This window comes from Apis mellifera, linkage group LG15 (genome assembly GCF_003254395.2).
Source record: "Apis mellifera strain DH4 linkage group LG15, Amel_HAv3.1, whole genome shotgun sequence".
Taxonomy (NCBI): Eukaryota; Metazoa; Arthropoda; class Insecta; order Hymenoptera; family Apidae; genus Apis; species Apis mellifera.
Window position 1 is genome coordinate 2,847,167 of NC_037652.1, and position 19,089 is coordinate 2,866,255.

General features: G+C 22.7%; 2 protein-coding genes across 5 annotated transcripts; one reads left to right on the forward strand and one right to left on the reverse strand.

Moving 5' to 3' along the window:
- The first annotated feature begins 560 nt into the window (after positions 1-560).
- On the forward strand, positions 561-9,235 carry LOC552258 (hippocampus abundant transcript 1 protein). 4 transcript variants are annotated; one of them, XM_006559971.3, is made up of 8 exons: positions 574-866; positions 3,853-4,076; positions 4,290-4,691; positions 4,785-5,006; positions 5,259-5,542; positions 5,713-6,016; positions 6,156-6,291; positions 7,048-9,235. In XM_006559971.3, exons 2-8 carry the CDS (start codon positions 3,942-3,944, stop codon positions 7,152-7,154), a joined length of 1,590 nt encoding a protein of 529 aa, XP_006560034.1. In that variant the 5' UTR covers positions 574-866; positions 3,853-3,941; the 3' UTR covers positions 7,155-9,235. The 4 variants fall into 4 exon arrangements, with proteins under 4 accessions (XP_006560033.1, XP_006560034.1, XP_624637.2 ...); XM_624634.6 differs by having other exon boundaries at positions 6,156-6,312; positions 7,048-7,205; XM_006559970.3 differs by lacking the exon at positions 3,853-4,076 and having other exon boundaries at positions 561-866; positions 6,156-6,312; positions 7,048-7,205.
- LOC725584 (TBC1 domain family member 7) lies at positions 7,166-10,820 on the reverse strand. Its single transcript, XM_006559968.3, has 5 exons — positions 10,667-10,820; positions 10,208-10,557; positions 9,829-10,113; positions 9,560-9,689; positions 7,166-9,480 (listed from the first exon to the last, which is right to left on the reverse strand). The coding sequence occupies exons 1-5, from the start codon at positions 10,706-10,708 to the stop codon at positions 9,394-9,396; spliced, it is 894 nt and encodes a 297-aa protein (XP_006560031.3). The 5' UTR covers positions 10,709-10,820; the 3' UTR covers positions 7,166-9,393.
- Between the last annotated feature and the right edge of the window lie 8,269 nt (positions 10,821-19,089).

Sequence of the window (19,089 nt, forward strand, 5' to 3'; positions counted from 1 at the left end):
TCTTGACATACTAATCGAATATTTTATTAATTAATTTATCGTATATATATTAAAATTTATTTAGTAAATAAAAAATTACTTTTTAATTTTATACGTTGTAAAAAATTTTTCTTTATTATTTTATATAATTAAAATTTAATGCAATGTGTATAACAATGTGCATATTTATTTAAAATTTTTTACATAATAAAAATTAAATAAATAAAATTATTTGAAAATTAAATATAATTTACACATGGTAAAATGTATTTTGAAGTATAAAAATTATATAATGCATACATACAATGAAATTGTGGATATTTAAAATAAATCGTTTTACAGAGAGTAAAATTATTTAAGTTTAAACTTCTATAATTTTTAAGACATAAAGACATATTTTAAAAAATATTTTATCAAGTATCAAATAAGTTTATTTTTTTATATGCATGAAATTATTATGAAACTAAAACTTATTAATTATGAAGATAGAAATATATGAATAATGTTTCTTTATATTACTGCTTGGTGGCACTTTTGTCGCACGCAATTTCTACATTGGTTACACTTTCTATTCTACATTCTTTATGAAATATATTACACTCACCTGATAGTCTGTAGTAGCCTGCGGACATGGTTAACTATGGATTGTTACATTATGTAGATACAACTATAAAGATTTAAAGCTCATAACGCTTTTTGTGTTTGTGTGAGAATATCACAGAAAAATGACTCGCACAGTGTCATCGAATTTTTAGAAATTAATGAAACTGAAAAAACGGAAGAGTCTGTGCGCGCAGTGCGTGAATATGCCCGCCAAGGTCTCAAAGAAGGTCGTGGGCATGATCGTACGAAGCCGAAAATTCATTATTAAGGATGGGGTCATTACGGTACTAAAATATTTAGTTTAATATCTATTAGATTTTTAAGTTATTTTGATTTTTGTTTATATATTTTTTCTGATTTCATATTTAAAGTAAGTACAATTTTTGGTTCGGTGCATGATAAATTCTAACGACAATTATTTAAGTATTATGTTTATTTTTGACAATGAATTATAATAATGAATTATTAATTAAAACAAAGCGCAACTTATTTATGAAACTTTTCATCAATACAAAAATTATATGAGTTTTATAATTATAACATTAATATGTAATTAAGTTTTTATCCATTTTTGTCCATTTTTTATCCATTTTTGTACATATATATATTAATAAGGTTCATTTTTATATGGAGAATTATTACAAAATATAATTTATATATTTTTCATAAATTTAATTAAATTTTTTAAAAGTATAATAATTTTATATGTTTTTATTTTAATCTAATATTTCTTATGATTCTCTTTAAATAGAGAATTAAATATTAATATTAATTATGAATTAAATATGATAATAATCTTATTAATATTTAAATGTGTATTAAATGATTTGAACTTCTATTCAAATTTCTCAATATTTTATAATTAATGAAATAGAACTTGCAACCAGCTTCTTTGTTTCATTTTAATTTTATAAAATGATTTAAAATGTTTTTTATATGTTAAAATATAAAATATTTACTATATTTTTTCAGTTATATTATATTTTTTATTTAAAAGAATATTTATAATTGTTTTATAAATATACAGAAAATTGATTTTATTTAAATATTACTTCCTTTTTTTTTTATTGTTTTCTACTTTTTTGATTAATTAAAATTTGTCAAAATAAAAATTTGACAACTATTATGCATAATATAAAAAGAATAATGTATGTTTCATGTTAAATTTTATAGAAAATGTTTTAATTTGTATCTCTTTTATTTTTGATGTTTTCTTGTTTTTGTTGAGACATTCAATAAAAAATATATTTTAAAAAATACAATATTTAATATAAATATTTAGCAAAAGAGAGAGAAAAAAAGAAACAATATTTAATTTTAAAATAAAAAAAGGATAAATATATGCTTGTAAAAACAATTTAGTGATTAATAAATTCATTATAAATTTATATAAGTTTTAATTATGAATATAAAAAAATATTTATATTATTAATTTATAATAATTTTTGAAATTACATTTATAATATTTAAAAATATAGAAAACATGGAATTTAACATATGATTATGATTTATCAAGAATCACATAAATTGTGCATTTATAAAAATAAACATATTTTATCCAGTTCCAAAATATTTTTGCCTTTTATTAGAAATACATTAAATTCATAATTTCTTTTTTATATTAGCAATATTATATATGTAGTTCTTCGAATAATATCGTACTTGCGCATATTGATCAGTTACTAACAATATGTAATTTGTATAATTCTTTTTAAACACAGAATATGTAATGAATGAAATTTATAATCATGTAATATTTTCTAAAATTGATTAATTTTTTATTCCAGTATAATTTATATATATTCAAAGAACAAAATATCATTCTATTTTACAAGATTTTTAGGTTAGATTCAATCTAAAGTGATGAAAGAACGATAGCTAGATGTCGTAAAAAGTGGGGATTTGGTGATAGAGTTGCAATGCAGTGATTTAGATTTTTATTCAAAATTTTTGATAATTACATTGAAAAAAAATAAGAGTGAAGAGTGAAAAAGTTACATAGCTATTATGTATTTTCGAGAATCTTAATGAAGAGGTGTTGACAATAAGTTATGACATTAAGAAATATCAAATACGAGAGAAATCATTCTATCCGATATATTACTGATCGTACTATTTTGTAATAGATATTAATTTAACATTTCAATATACAAGTTTTATGAAAAATTTAGATGTCAAAGATTATTTCTTGTGGCAATTTTTAATATTAACGAAATTATATATAATCTGTTGAATAATAGATTTTTTTAAAAATCTTATCACATTACTTATTAGATAATAAGTAATAAATTGAATCATGTGTGATAAAAACATGATAGTTTTTTTTAAAAAAGAAGAAAAGTTCGAAGATATTCAAAGAAAATGTTCAAATGGCGCTACATAAAAGGGAAGAAATCTTTGAAATTTTTTTGAATTTTAATTTGTTAACAATGTAGTGCTCTTTAACAAACTGCCCTTAAAAAATATAGATTATAATGTGATAAGAATTTCAAAATGTTTTGAAAATGCTGTACACAGAGAAAAAAATATATTTTTAAGATATATGTTCATATATAGATTTTTCAATTTTAATTTTGGCATAATATTTTATATATTTAAGAGATCTTGTGTCTTTATATTGCTGAGAAATGTAAAAAGAGAAATAAAGAACAGATTTATGCTTATGAATAAACAGATTTATGTTTTAGTGAAAGAAATCTATTAAAAAAAAAAATTATTAAAAATTAATAATAAATAAAAATAAAAATTATGATAATAAATATTTGTAAAATTATTTAAATAAAGAATCAAATTATAATACCACAAAAAATAAAAAATTATACTATGTATTCCTAATATAATTTTTAACTTTTTGTTAATCGCACAAATTATGATAATAAAAGAAATTAGTTTATATTATGAAAATAAGAAAGAAGCTTGTTGCAATTAATTAAATTATTTTATATATATATATATATATATATATATATATATAGTTGAGAATAACATCTATATAAATCTATATAATTATAAAAACTATAAAAATAATAAGAATATGCACAAATTGTTTCTTAAACAAAATGACATGTGATATAATAAAAAATATATATATGCAAAATTAGATTAAATATATTCACAAAATATATAACAAAAATAGAATTTTGAATAAGAGTTAATACAAAAGTTATAATTAAAAAAATATAAAATAATAATAAATTATTTGTGAAAATTAGATTGAATATTTGAAGATGCAAAATTGAGATAATCCTAAGTCATGGTTATTCATTACAGTATTATATGGAACTGAACAACTGATAAATGAAAAATTGATAGGATCATAATATGGAAAGAAATATATATAGTAGCACTTCTTAGGGGTCATGCCCCCTGGGGCAAAAGGTGGAGCAGAGGGCCTGGGCCCCTCTTGTTCTGAAATTCACAACAGCCAAGAACATGCTATTGCTAAACTCACACCTCCTCTTACATTTGCTCAGCAATGCTACAGACATCTTAAGGTCAGCTGTCACAATTTGCAAAATGCTTATAGTTATTGGTAAATTAAAAAAAAAAACTTTTGATATCATTATATTTGTATAAAATTGATCTTTTTACTATTTCATATTTACTGGGTATAGCAAATAGATATCATGGCTGCTTATGAACTGTTTAATATTAATAATATAAACAAGAAGAATAAATTTATATGTTTTATTATTTTTATTTTACAGAGTTCCGGTATTGGAGAGGCAAGTGTGTATCATGCTCTGGTTGTAATATTTTTGGAATTTTTTGCATGGGGTTTATTAACCATGCCTGTTATCTCTGTATTAAATATCACATTTCCAAATCATACGTTCCTGATGAATGGTTTGATAATGGGCATTAAAGGAATCTTATCATTTCTTTCTGCACCATTAATTGGTGCTTTATCTGATGTATGGGGTCGAAAATTCTTTTTACTCATCACAGTAGCCTTCACATGTGCGCCGATTCCTCTAATGAGCATTAATACATGGTGGTTTTTTGCTATGATCTCCATCAGTGGTGTCTTTGCTTGCACATTTTCAGTGGTGTTTGCATATGTTGCTGATGTTACTGAAGAGCATCAAAGATCTCCAGCATATGGTATGGTTAGTATCTCATTATTAATTTTTTTAAAAAATTTCTAATATAATAAATAATTTATAATATCTATTTTTTAAAATAAATTTAATTTTTTTTAGGTATCAGCAACTTTTGCTGCAAGTATGGTAATAAGTCCAGCATTAGGAGATTATATTATGAAAGAATATGGAGAGAATCTTGTGGTTGCATTAGCAACTGCTATTGCAGTGTTGGATGTGTTTTTTATATTAGTGGCTGTACCTGAAAGTTTGCCTGAAAAAGCTCGTCCACCAGCACCTATATCTTGGGAGCAGGCAGATCCTTTTGCTTATCTTGGAAAGGTAAGTAATTTTTTATATTATTTATATTATGTGATAAATATATAAAAAAAATTTATATATTTAAAATCATTCCAAATTAGTGAATTTATATTTAAAAATAAATATTTTTTGATTAATATAAGATCTTGCATTCTATTTTAAATAAAAAACAAAATATTTAAATTAATGTTACATATATAATATTGTAATTTTATACAATAATAATAATAAAATGATTAAAATAAAAATTTGAATGTAATTATGATATTTTAGGTTGGCAAAGATCATACTATTTTAATGTTGTGTATTACTGTGTTCCTGAGCTATCTTCCTGAAGCAGGACAGTATAGTTGTATATTTGTCTATTTGACTAAAGTTATGGGATTTACTGCTTTAATGGTAGCAATTTTTATTGCTGTGGTGGGAATTTTAAGTGTCGGAGCTCAAAGTGTCTTAGGTCCTTTAATAAGAACACTTGGCAGTAAACACACCATAATGTTAGGTCTTTTATTTGAGATGTTACAACTTATGTGGTTTGGCTTCGGTTCACAAACATGGTAACATCTTGTTTATAATAAATATTTATAATAAAAAAATGTTTATAATTTTATAAACTTTTAATTTTTAAAATAAAATATAAGAAAAATATTATTTATTATATTTTATTGCAATATATTTTTGAAAAAAGATTTTTATGAATTCTGTTCAACATTTTTCTAATTTTAAGGATGATGTGGGCAGCTGGAGTACTTGCTGCAGTATCAAGTATTACATATCCTGCAATTTCTGCATTCATATCTATGCATTCTGATGCAGACAAGCAGGGTTTAGTACAAGGCATGGTAACTGGAATGCGTGGATTATGTAATGGTCTTGGGCCAGCAATGTTTGGAGTAATCTTTTATCTCTTTCGTGTTGATCTCAACGATAATTCTCCTTCTCTCCCTGCAAAACCATCTCCATTAGAGGAAAATAATAAAACAGGAACTGCCACGCAACATCTTGATATTATGCCACAGATAGTAACCCAGGTAAATTTAAAAAAAAATAATTTTAAATAAAATTTAAAAGAAATAATTTTTAAGAAATACTTATTAATAATCGACGATTATTGAATAATTGTTTAATTAATCATTTAATCTAAAATTATAAAGAAATTGATATTTTTAGCTTGTACCAGGACCACCATTTGTGTTTGGTGCATTACTTGTGATATGTGCATTACTAGTAGCTGCATTTATACCAGAATCAAACACAATGCCAACAGGTCCATTACATCATCCATCCACCTCCCGGAGGCCCTCCGGTAAATACGCATATCAGAAATGTACGTTAAAGGTTGTCAGTTATGTTAAAATTCAGATGTATTTTTTGGTGGTGGGTTTAAAATTAAGATTTAAAATTATTTTGAATTAACAATAATAGTTAGTAATAATATTATTTTCTATATCATTTTTATATAATATATTAAAATATAATTATTAAACATAATCAAGAAATGAATCTTTACATTTAATTAGACAGAATCGATATTTTTAATTTAATTCCAATTTTTAATAAATTTTTTTAATTTTTTAATAAAATAAAATTTTTATATATATAATATTTCAATATATGTAATATTATATGTGTGCCATTGAAAAAATGACAGCAATCTATCAGTAATATTAATTAATCAAAAATATAAAAATATAAATTTTTATTGATAGATTATTTTTTAACACAATCTAATATACAATTATTCTATTATTTATTGCTGATAGATTGTAGATTATATTATGAAACTCACATATTTTTATTGATGATTTATTAAATATTAAATAAATGATAAAATTGATTCCTAGAAACTTAAAAGAATAAAAATGAGATTGTTTATTCAAAAACTATTATATTTAATTATAATATTGTATTATTAATATAATTAAAATACATCTATATTTTATATAACATACATACATACATATAATTCAATAAGAATTTTTCGTATGTATCATACGCGTATTTACGCATATTCATATATTTATATGTATATATTTGGATTAAAATTTTGTTATAATTTAAGGTTTATCCTTGGATGTACATTATGAAGGAGACAAATTGGGAAGTGGGAAAGGAAAAATAGGGCCGCTGTCACCTCTAGTCGACAATTGCAACTCGGCTGCTCTATAGCTATTGTGAAAAAAAAAAAAAAAAAAAAAAAAAAAAGAAAAGAAAAGAAAAGTACCTTCATGACGAAACTCTCTATAGTTAGAGAAATGGTTACTATCAAGTGCATCTACTACACACAGACTTTAAGGAAAAGAAAGCTGTCTATATTGTATTATATTATATCTTTAAGTCAACAACTGAGATTGATATTAGGATTATCAATCCATTTAATGTTTAGGTTATGAAAAGTTTTTACGAGCAGTGCTTGTTTTGATGACATTTAGGTTGAATTGAACATTACGTTCGATATTTTTTTAGAAATTTTGTTATATAAAAAGTTGAATTTTCACTTTTTCCAGAAGAAAGAAATTGTAATATTAACTTGTACCAAGTGAAGCATTGGATATCATTTATCAGTGACTCCTAGTTTGTAGTTCGTCAATGCGATAAAACGAATGAAAGTTGTATAATCAGTATTTTTATTAGATTTATAACAAAAAAATTATGTAACTTTTTATGCAAAAATCATTTTTTATCATGTATAATATTCATCGCTTATTAAGATTACATAAGAGGCAACAATTTTTTTAATTTAGACAAGAGCACTTGTTACTTTGATCACAAATATCATGAATCTTCAGTTTAAGATATTTTCTATAACACTTTTGTGATTTGGCAAACAAAATATTTATTTGCGTTTTTTGTTTTATTTTTTATGCATTCCTTTAAATATATTTTTGATTTAATGAGGAAAAAAAAGTGCAAGAAAAGTTGCCGAAGAAAATGTTAAAAAGACGTTGTAAATGAAACTTTACATAGCTGAAATAGGAAATAAGTTTTCAATTGCATATAATATCTAGTAAGAGTTAGTTGATGTTTGTAAAGTATGTTAACTATTTTCTTTGCATAAAATATTTATTTTAATAATTAGACATCAACAGAATGAATGGCCTTAATCAAAAAGAAAAAATAAAAAACAATTTATATGAAATTATACTTTGTCATTTGAGTGGTAAATCTTGATTGATAATGTTACAAACATTATTAATTGAGTGCTTAATGGCATTTCTCAAATGTTAAAATATGCATGTTATAAATTGGAGTCATTGATGTTAACAAAATACAATAGCATAGTATATTTGTGCATTTTACTTGTACTTTATAAAAAAAATTAGTATCTGCAAAACTATATGTGCATTGCCATAGCCTAAATAACTCTCTGAATTTGAAATCTGCCAATGAATTTTGATTTTAATCTAAAATTTACACATCATTATGATTTTATAACACATTGTAAGATTTTGAAATGAACATAGTTTCGTTATTTATAATTTTTTTCAATTATGTATACAAAGTTGCTATCATTTATTATGAATTAATTAACAATAAAAGAGCATGCTCAAATCTCATTGAAAAAAGAATGACTAGTAGCAGAAATTCTATTCAAGAGTTGTAATATTAGAAAATAGTAAGAATTTATGAAATTATGGTGCAATGCGTGAGCAAAAAATAAAATTTTGTATGATCTCACTTTTCTCCAAGAATAATATTTTTTAATCAGAAAGATGTAAATAAATTGCACTATAAAATTTTTTTTGTAAAAACTTAAATAACTAATCAATTTGTATGAAATTTTCGATTAATACTATTCCGTTTGGAATCAATTTTAGCATTGATAAAATGCTATGCATATCGAAGTGTAATCTTCTTTTTATATCACTGTTAAGATTAATTATGGAATAAAATTCCATTATAATTGTACAATAAATATACAAAAGAATTATTAGAAATATTGAGTCTGATAATAAAAAAAATATTTAACAAAAATTTTGAGAATATACAATAAATTATTTACATTAGATTTCTTGGAGAATATAGATACAACATGCAATAATTTTATATTTCTGCTTGATTTGAAAGATATTTATTAAAATTTGCTCTTACACACTGGAATACATTAATATTATTGTAATATAATATTGCAAAAGAAACAAAAGAATAATAATATAAAATAAAGTCCAGTTTAAGACTTAATAACACCTCAATAATTGTATATGTACAATGTATGATGGATGCATTAATAAAAATAATTATTTTTAAAATATAAAAAAGCATGTTCTTTAAATACATAAATACTTATATTCATTTGAAAATAATTAAATTTAATATTCATATAATTATTTTATAATATGATGAATAATATGATAAATGAATAATATTTTACTACAATTTTACTTATAAGAATATTTTCAAATATTCTTTATGAAATAGTTGTTAATATTGAACCACTCTGTTGCCAAGATTCAATTGCTTTGTTAACAATTACTTCAGAAGTTTCTTCTGTTATCTAGAATAAAAAGATTTATTTAAAATTAATCATTTTTTGCATTTCATGTATGAATAAATATACATATATATATTTTTACATTAGCAATTGTATTTAAAATACTATCAATATTTTCACATCTCATTAGAAGTCTTCTTAGAGTTGTTAAAGTAACTACAGTAACAAAAATTAAAATTCTATATGCACCTACAGCTATTTTATCCCATATTCTGTAACAAATAAATAATATACATTTTATGATATATTTTTTTATTTTAAATATATAAATAATATTAAATATTTTATATATATATATATATATATATATATATATATATATATATATATATATATATTAAATATATATACTTTGCAATAGAACCATTGGATATTGTTCCTGCAAAACATGAAGAAAACCAAATGTCATATGGAATATTATAAAGTGCTTCTATTTTAACAAGATGCTTGTATAATTCTGGATCTTCTCTTTCTAACAAAGTACAAGTACATTCTTGTAATTTATTAATTTCTTTATGAAATCTTTGTACTTGATCTAAAAATCCACATAAAATCCAATATGTATCTACAAGCTTTTCTTCATATGAATCTATATCAACAATGTGCCATAATGTTTCAGCCATTCTGCTCATTGCTCTAAAATAAGAATAATTAATAATGAGTACAATAATTTAATAAATTATGATTGATAATTATGATTAATAATTATATTTAATAAAAAATTAAAGACCTATGTAGAGGAAATTCTAATTGAGTATTCATATCAAGTTTTGCTCTTCTAGTACGTAATAACCACATAGTGAGAAACATTAAATGAGGTTTTGTATAATCATCTAAAATCTTTGCAATTTTTAAAGCTTTTTGTAGATCCTGAAATTCTGCTTTTCTTTGATTTATTATAAATTCGTGACTTTCTACATAAACTGGTATTATATCCAGTAATACTTTCCAAAGAAAATTTCTATATATAGCAGGAACTGTGAATCGTAAGCAAAACTGTTTCAGTTTTGCTTTATCAAAAGGACGTTCTTTAAGTAATATTTCCAAAGATCTTTTTTCTTCAACGCTACGAAATCCTACCTATATTTTAATTATATAATTGATGAATAATATACTTTTAATTATTTGTAATATTTTATTTTTTCTAACCTAAAATCATAAGAATTATTTAACATAAGTTTAAATATACCTTTTCATAATAAGATGAACGAAAATTTCGTTCGTCAGTCATTTTTTATCAATTGTTAAAATTTATGAACAATTATTTATTATTTCAAATCATTTTCCCATATTTAAATTGAAATATTTAGGAAATATAAAAAATGTGTAAATGTTTTTACGTGTTTTTTTTTTTGATTTTAATTTTATTTTCTTTAAATGCTTATATTTATTAATAAATTTATTTTTTATTATATAATAAAAATTATATATATATTATATAATAAATTCGTATAACAATATATAAATATGTACAGCTTAAATACCTATATTACAAATAAGATATACAATAATATATCTAATAATTATAGGAAGTTTATACCCCCTATAAAATATAGTTTATCCTCTATATTTTGAAATCTGATTGTACAATAATATGTCAATGATTATAGGGATTTTATTATCTATATTTTGAAACTTGATTGTATAAAAAATTAAAGTATTTGTATGCTTTTTATAATTTGGACAATACGAGTATAAAATAAAATATACAATTATTCAATTCAATTATGTTGATAAAGCAACAATTTTCAATCCTAAGATATATTATTTTTAAAATTTTTTTAAATTAAAAATTTATATATATATATTATATTTCAATTATCGCGTAGCTAAAGTGAATAGAAAATTACATTATTCCAGTTAATCAAAAAGCTATTGAAATCTAAAAACAAAATGAATCAATGCACATTATAATGCGCATATAATTATATATTATCAGTCTATAAAAATTGTGGTAATTGCATTTCATTTATAAAAATATATAATTACATAAAATATTATTGTAGGTTAATTATAGATTATTTATTATTAAATCTTATTTAATATGTATTTATTTAATCATTATATCAGATCTCAATGTTTTTTTTGATAGATTTGATGATTTAATTCAAAGATAGCTTTGAAAGTGTAATAGTTTTTGCATACATTATGGCAAGAGATAATTTGACAATTTTTATGCAAATATAGTAGAAGATTTTATTTATTTTAACTTTTTATTTTTACTTTAATTCTTTTTATTTACGTAGAGATGAAAATAATTAAATCATTATAATCAATTCATATATATGTATATATTTCATATATATTCTCATATATTTCTTTCTTAAATGTGTCTATTTTTGTTGAATATTTGTGTAATTTGTGTAATATATTTTAATTTTATGTTTAATTTAAAATTAATATTGAAAACATTTCTTATAATTGAACTTTTCCAAAATTGACACGTTCATATCATGCTTAATATATTTCAAAAATATAATTTGTAAAAATATTTATAAAATGTGAATATTTTCCTTCTCAATTTTAATAAATCGAAATTGTTAGTATATCAAAAATCATTAGATATTGTGTCTTTTTAAAAATGATTTTATAAAATTATATAAAAAATAATAACTAATTACGAATATGATTATATTTTTTTGTAGATAAAAATTTTATTAAAATGATAGATAATATTTTCGTTTCAATTTTTAAAACTTATGAAGTATGAAGTATGAACTTACTTATGAATTTATGAAATATAAACATAGATTTTTATTTTGTTATTTATATTGCTATATTGTTATATTATGTTAAAAAAAAATTATTTATAATATGTTAGATAGCGTAAAAAATATTTCAATCTTTTTTGAGTTTGATATTTGAGAATATGTGATATAAAATTCCGTAAAATGTGATGTTTATTCTTTTTCTTCTTTATGTTAATTAGCAATTATTTTCTGCTGTTGATACAGAAGATTTCTTCTATCAGCAATAGTCTTTTCAAGATAGTGCTGCCATCGCAATGAAAAAATTATTATTTAATTTTCTATTTTATTTTTAGTGAAATTTATTATAGAATAAATTTCAAGCAATCCACGGATATTTCATTAAAAAATCTTTTATTTTAAAATTTGCTAATAATTTAGTTTAAAACAATCGAAAAATGATATACTCTAGAATCATAAATTTTGATTATCTCATTAAAATATTCAAATCTTCTTTGAAATAGTAAAACTATTTGTATTATAAATTTTTTAGGAGATCATTATCTTTAGTTAATCATTATTTTTAGTTAATGATTTTTAATATTAATTTATTTTAATATAATATTGTCATTTCATATATATACATATGTATATATTTTTTTGTTTAATTTAAAGAATACTATTAGAATATAGAATATATTCCGCGGCGATAAAACTATATTAATTATTTTAAATTTTCTATCCTTATGGAAAAAGATGTCACATGTTTTTAAATATTACAAAAAAAGAAATCATAATAAAAAATGATATATGTTGTCAAATCATATAACATATATAAATCTTATCAAAAAAACAATGATCATACTTCTTATCCGCTAAAAGATTAATAAAATATTTTAGATAATTTTAGATGATTTCAAAGAATAAGATTTAATTGTAAATATTATCAAATATGTAAAAATTATCTTTATTAAAAATTTATAATATTTAAAATAAAAAATTAAAAAATACAATTATAATATAATTTTTAAAGAATCACATAAATTATAATATTTCATCATTTTAAATAAAGTATAATGAAATAAGCGGAATAAAATTTTGTGGTTCCAGTTTACATTTTTACATGTTTTGCTGATATAAAAGATAAAACATGGCGCAACTGTTAGGAACTCGGTATACATTCGTAACAATTTCATGGATGAACTCGAGGAACTTGTTCGTTTCTTGCATTTTTGCATACAATTTTTCATCTTTTATTATGTAGATATACACGCGTATAAAAAAAAGTTCAATATGAGAAGATGTATATAAGGTTCGGTCAGCATTAGCAAAAAAGTAGGAAAATAGTTCATGAAATAGTTTATCACTTGGTCGATATAAAAAAAATTTTGGATCAATTTACATTTTTTTCTTTAATCTTCTTTTGATGAAACATATATGTTCCGAGAAATATTTCTAATTTTTTATAAGACAATAATAATAATAATAATAATAATAATAATAATAATAATAATAATAAAACAAAATAATTAATCGTTCCACAAAAGAACAAGTATTATTAAAAGAAATAGTAATTAATCTGTTTAATTATATTTTATTTTTATTGATTAATTACTATATAGATATTATATCACATACTATACTATTCCTGTAGTATTATATGTATAATATTCAAATTTTTCAATTTTTAAATTTAATTTTATTTTCAATTTAGTATTTTCGATTTCTAGAAAAAGAATAAAAATTAAAAAAATTTTTTATAAATAGATTTCTTTTATATTTTAAAATTTTTTTGTATTATAATAAAAATTATAATCGATTAATTATTTAAAATTTAATTTAAAAATTAAAAAATAATCATTATGATAAAAAAGCTATCTGTCAATAGAATAAAATAATAAGTACAATAAGAAATTAATATATAGTAATAAAAAGATAAAATAAAATTTAAAAAGTTTTAATAATAATAAAAAAATATGATAATCTATAATCACTATATATTTGAATAACAATTGAATAAAATTATATATATTTGAAAATAATTTTTATTTTGTGAAAATATATATGTAAATAATTTAATATATTTATATTGTAAATATTTCGATTGACTTGTTTAGATATATTTATTATTTTGCGATTCATTAAAAATTTAATCTACTGAATCGCAGATTCATAGCTGATATAGAAAATTAGGTTAGGTTAAATTGAAAAGAAAAACTCTTCAGATATGATGAAAAATAATAAAAATGATAGAAAGTGATAGAGAGAGTATCTGTTTAAATTTAACTCGAGAAGATAAAAAATTTTACAAATAATAATGAATGCAAAATGGCAATGAGTTTGCAATTCCAAGTTTTTAATCGCGTAAGTGTGCAACTACGAGGTCTCCGTTTATCGTGCGATGCGAAACTCATAAATAAGTGTGATGTTCGTAATTGCAGCCTACTAATTAAATTTCCACATCCCGTATCGTTCCATGCCATTGTTTCCCTTTTTTTTTCTTTCTCTCTCTTTTTTCTCTTCTTTTCTCTTCTCTTTTTTTCCTCTCTTCCCTCCATTCCATATTAACTATGCGTGAAATTGCGCCTGCAGAAGCAACACATCCAACTCTGCGATACGATGTTGATGTCAGTTATGGTAGACTTACAACTTGTTCAAACAATGCGATTTTTTAACCAAATTATTCATTTTGTTGAATTTATACTATTTAAAAAAAGAAGCGTTCATACGTCTATACTTTAATTAACATTTAACGTTCAAGCGTATATTTCTTCGTTTATTTAACAAAATATTAAGAATCGTGATTTTAAATATTATTGATTTGATAAAATTATTGAATAAAGAATGAGCTGTAAGATTATTTTGAGTGATATTTAAGAATTAATATTTAGAAAATATTGGATTATTAGATTCAACTCTATAGGTAAGGATTTTTAAAATTATATTTATTAATACTTTATTTGATAAAAAAAATGACCTAATTAATAACATCTACGTGAAAAAATTAATATATAAAATAATTAGTAAAATAATTTTACACAATTATTTTTAAAAGAGATAAATTTCTTGTTCTGTACTTTTACTATACAAGAATATAAATATATGTTATTCAAGAATTGAAAAATATTGGTCTATTTTTATTAATTTTTAATTTCTTGTAGAAAAAAAATTTCAGACTAATGGTTTAATTTAATATCTTGTGACCGGTATTGTAATTAGTAACATTATTATAAATGGAATGTATATGAAAATCTAATATGAAAATTAATAATATTTTATTCAAGGAAGAATGAATTTTTCTAAAATCTAAAATTTAACGTTCAAAATTGAATTCTATTCCATTAATTTGGACTAGAAATATTAGAATTATTCAATATGTACGTATGTATAAATTTATAATTCGTCATAATGTGCGTATACACGTCAATATAATGAATAATTTACTTATCGATGACGCAAGTTTCCATAACATTTGCCAAGTTTTAGGTTGGATCGGGCAAGGGATTAATATCAATGATTAAGACGAGGGCCGGCTTTTATTACTATGGCGCGGTTTTAGGGCTGTTATAAGTTATACCGATGGTGCAGTTTGTAAACCGGCCATTTCGATAAAGTGAACTCAACTTTAATATCCGACTGTATCCTAACCTCTCGTTATTAAGCGGATATATCCGTCACGAGGGATTATTTCTTGCTTGGTTTTGCGCGATTTATCGCTTCGAAAGAATCAGGAAGGAAGAAAAAGAGAGAGAGAGAAGGACACGTGTTACGTCGTTTAATATTTAGTACTTAGGTTTCTTCTTTTAGCTTCTTTCGTCACTTTCGTTCCTCCTTTTTTTTTTTTTTTTAAAGAATTATCAACTTCGATTGGGAATAAATGAGATTATTCTATTATTACCTCAATTCATTAAATAAATTAAATAGGTTATAGTATGATGAACATTTTTTTTCGAAGATATATTAAAGAAACATTTTAAATGATTTTAGTTATGAGTGGATTCTTTATGTTTTTTGATATCTGTATTTTAAATTAGATTATTTAGATCTGTTATTTTATTATTATTATATTTGATAGAGTTAAGATGGTAAATGTTTAATTAGGCTATTTTGAATATAATTGGATTAATATTGTAAATAAAATTTTAAAAATAGATCATGGATGTTTATGCATTTATGAGGAATTTTTTATTCAGATTTTCTCTCAACCGTATTAATTCAAAATATTATTTGTAAAAATTTAGTCATCATTTATAACATTTTTTTTTATATTTTAATCAGACTTTATCATCATTCTAATATAATATTAAAATAATATATCATTAAAATATAACATATTAAAGTCTAGTTATAAATTATAACTGTTACAACACATAATTCTCGGTTCGAATTACAAATTACAAAAAATACAATTCTCGAAATTTTTCGAATTTCGAAAAACATTCGAAATTTAGAATGTCCCATTCCTAATTTCCATCGACATCGCATCGCAAAAAAGAAAAAGGAGAGGTTAGAAGGCAAGAACAGCCTCCAGTTGAAAGAATTTTTCTCACACGCTTTTAACTCTCTGTCGACGCATGGATATTTCTTCGTATATCCGAGGAGGCTTTTTTTTTAAATCGATCCAATTCCGCTCTTTTAATTGGAAGCAGATATAAGTCGGCGGCCATGTGGGTCAGCAGCGGGAGTAGAAGTAAAAAGAGAGAACGCGAGAAGAAAAGGAGAGATAGATGGTCGTGATAAGTTCACCGACAGAAAAAGGACGGGAACTGTTGCTGTTTGTTGGGATGCTGCGAGGCATTTCTCCGTGGAATTCTATAGGAGGTTCAAAGTGGCATCGAGCGTGCCGTTACTATTCTCACGATCCCTCTTTTCTTCCGTGTTCTTCCAATCGATCGTGTCTCCTTCCTTTCATTATCTTTTTCCACCTTTCTTTTCCACCATCTTCTCCTTTCTTCCCCCCTTCAAATTTTATTACCATGCATTTTATTCAATTGATTGTCCAATTTTTTTTTTACCATTTAAATATCAATCTGGTAGATTAGTTTGCATTGATAATTAATTTCTAATTAATTATTGCGTCCCAAAGTTATTTCTACGTGGATTTTAGAATTGATACGATTTTTAATCCATTAGAGATTGAAATTATTAATCCTACATCGAAAATTAATTTATTTATAATTAATATACTTTGTTTCGTGTTATTATAATATAATTGTATTCATTGTAATCAAGAGAAAAATTCACCAAATTTAATCGTCACGTGTATTCGTTACGATTAATGCTGTCTATTAGAGAATTCTAAAAAATTCCAAAGGTAAAATGTATTCTAAAAGAATATAAAAGTTGATACACTAAAATGATTCATTTTTATTAATTATTTATTAAATTATACTTATTATTATTTAAATTACAAGCAATTGAAATGAATGCCTCACGATAATATTATTAACATGCTATATTTTTATTTTAAATTAATCTTTACATTATATATGACATTCGTTTTCAACGAATGCAACAAACAAAGTTTAGATATCGAACGAGATATCGAGGTTGTTATTTCAAAGAAACTTGATGCCGTCGGAAAGCTTTCATGTTCGTCAAAATAAAATCCGAATTATAATTAATAGTTGTGTAATTAACGCGACTTAAGAATGATTACAAGTGTGGCAAGTGTAATTTGCTATAAATTTCGAGATAATCATCTACAGATAAGCAGCACGATTTTTCTATCGATTTTTCCATATATAGTTTCTTTTATTTCGTGCACGAATGGATTTTTTTCTGCAAGTAGATGTTTCAGGGATAAGAATAAATTATTTCTCCGCGATTTTTATCGCGATTAAAGTAAGATACTACTTGGCATTCTGATGATGAAAAGATTTTAAATTTTTTTCATATGGACGAATTATGCACGTAAATAATATAAATTCATTTCTTTCTTAGAATAATTTCTTGAGAAAATAACACGTGAAGGCAATTACGAGATACGAAATTATTTTATTTTAATCTTAAATTTAAACAGCACACGAACTTAAAGAGAATTGAACAAACAACACAGTCATAAAGAAATTTTGGCTCTCTGTTTATTATAACACGTGCCAATCAAATAAAAATAGCGTTAAAAAAGAAGAGAAATGTAAAAGCTACTTCAACATTTTCTTGTTTTGAATTTATGTATGGTGCTTCAAGAATTATAAATCGATCAAGAAGAAGATTTTTATAATTTACATACAATTTTACGCTTATAATTACTTAAAGAAAGATTGTAGATTGCAAATTTAATAGATCTATTCTTTAATCAATTTTCACGTAAAAAATGAATAATTTAAATATGAGAAATATATTAAGACACTTGTTCTTTCAAGATAACTTTATTCACCCACTAATATTACAATTTAATATTAATTAGGATTATTTATTACGATGATAATTATAGAATTACGTTTATTATAGAATTACATTCAATATTATTAGAGAAGAGGACGACACACGTCCGCTCCGCTCCGATATCAAACTTCGTTTAATCGATATGTTTAATTTCGATGACATAACCGATATTGTTATTTCCGTATGTTGTGCCGTGCTTCATATTTGCCATGACATTCTACAAGCATTGTAACGATATTAAATATTTACAATACGAAATGAAAGAAAGATTATATGTAAAAGCAATACTTATTTAATCATTCACAATCAGACAAATAAAATAATTGAATCATAGACAGTCAAGTAGAATATATAGTTACAATTAGTGCAGTTATAAGTGGAACATGTCAATCATATAAATAAAACAATCAAAACAATAGAATAGTAATGAAAAAAGTCATAGATAAGTAGTATAATCACTTATAATTACCACTTATAGTTAAGTAGTATAGGTATATTATTAGCCAGAAAATTATACTTATTTATATACTTATTCAAC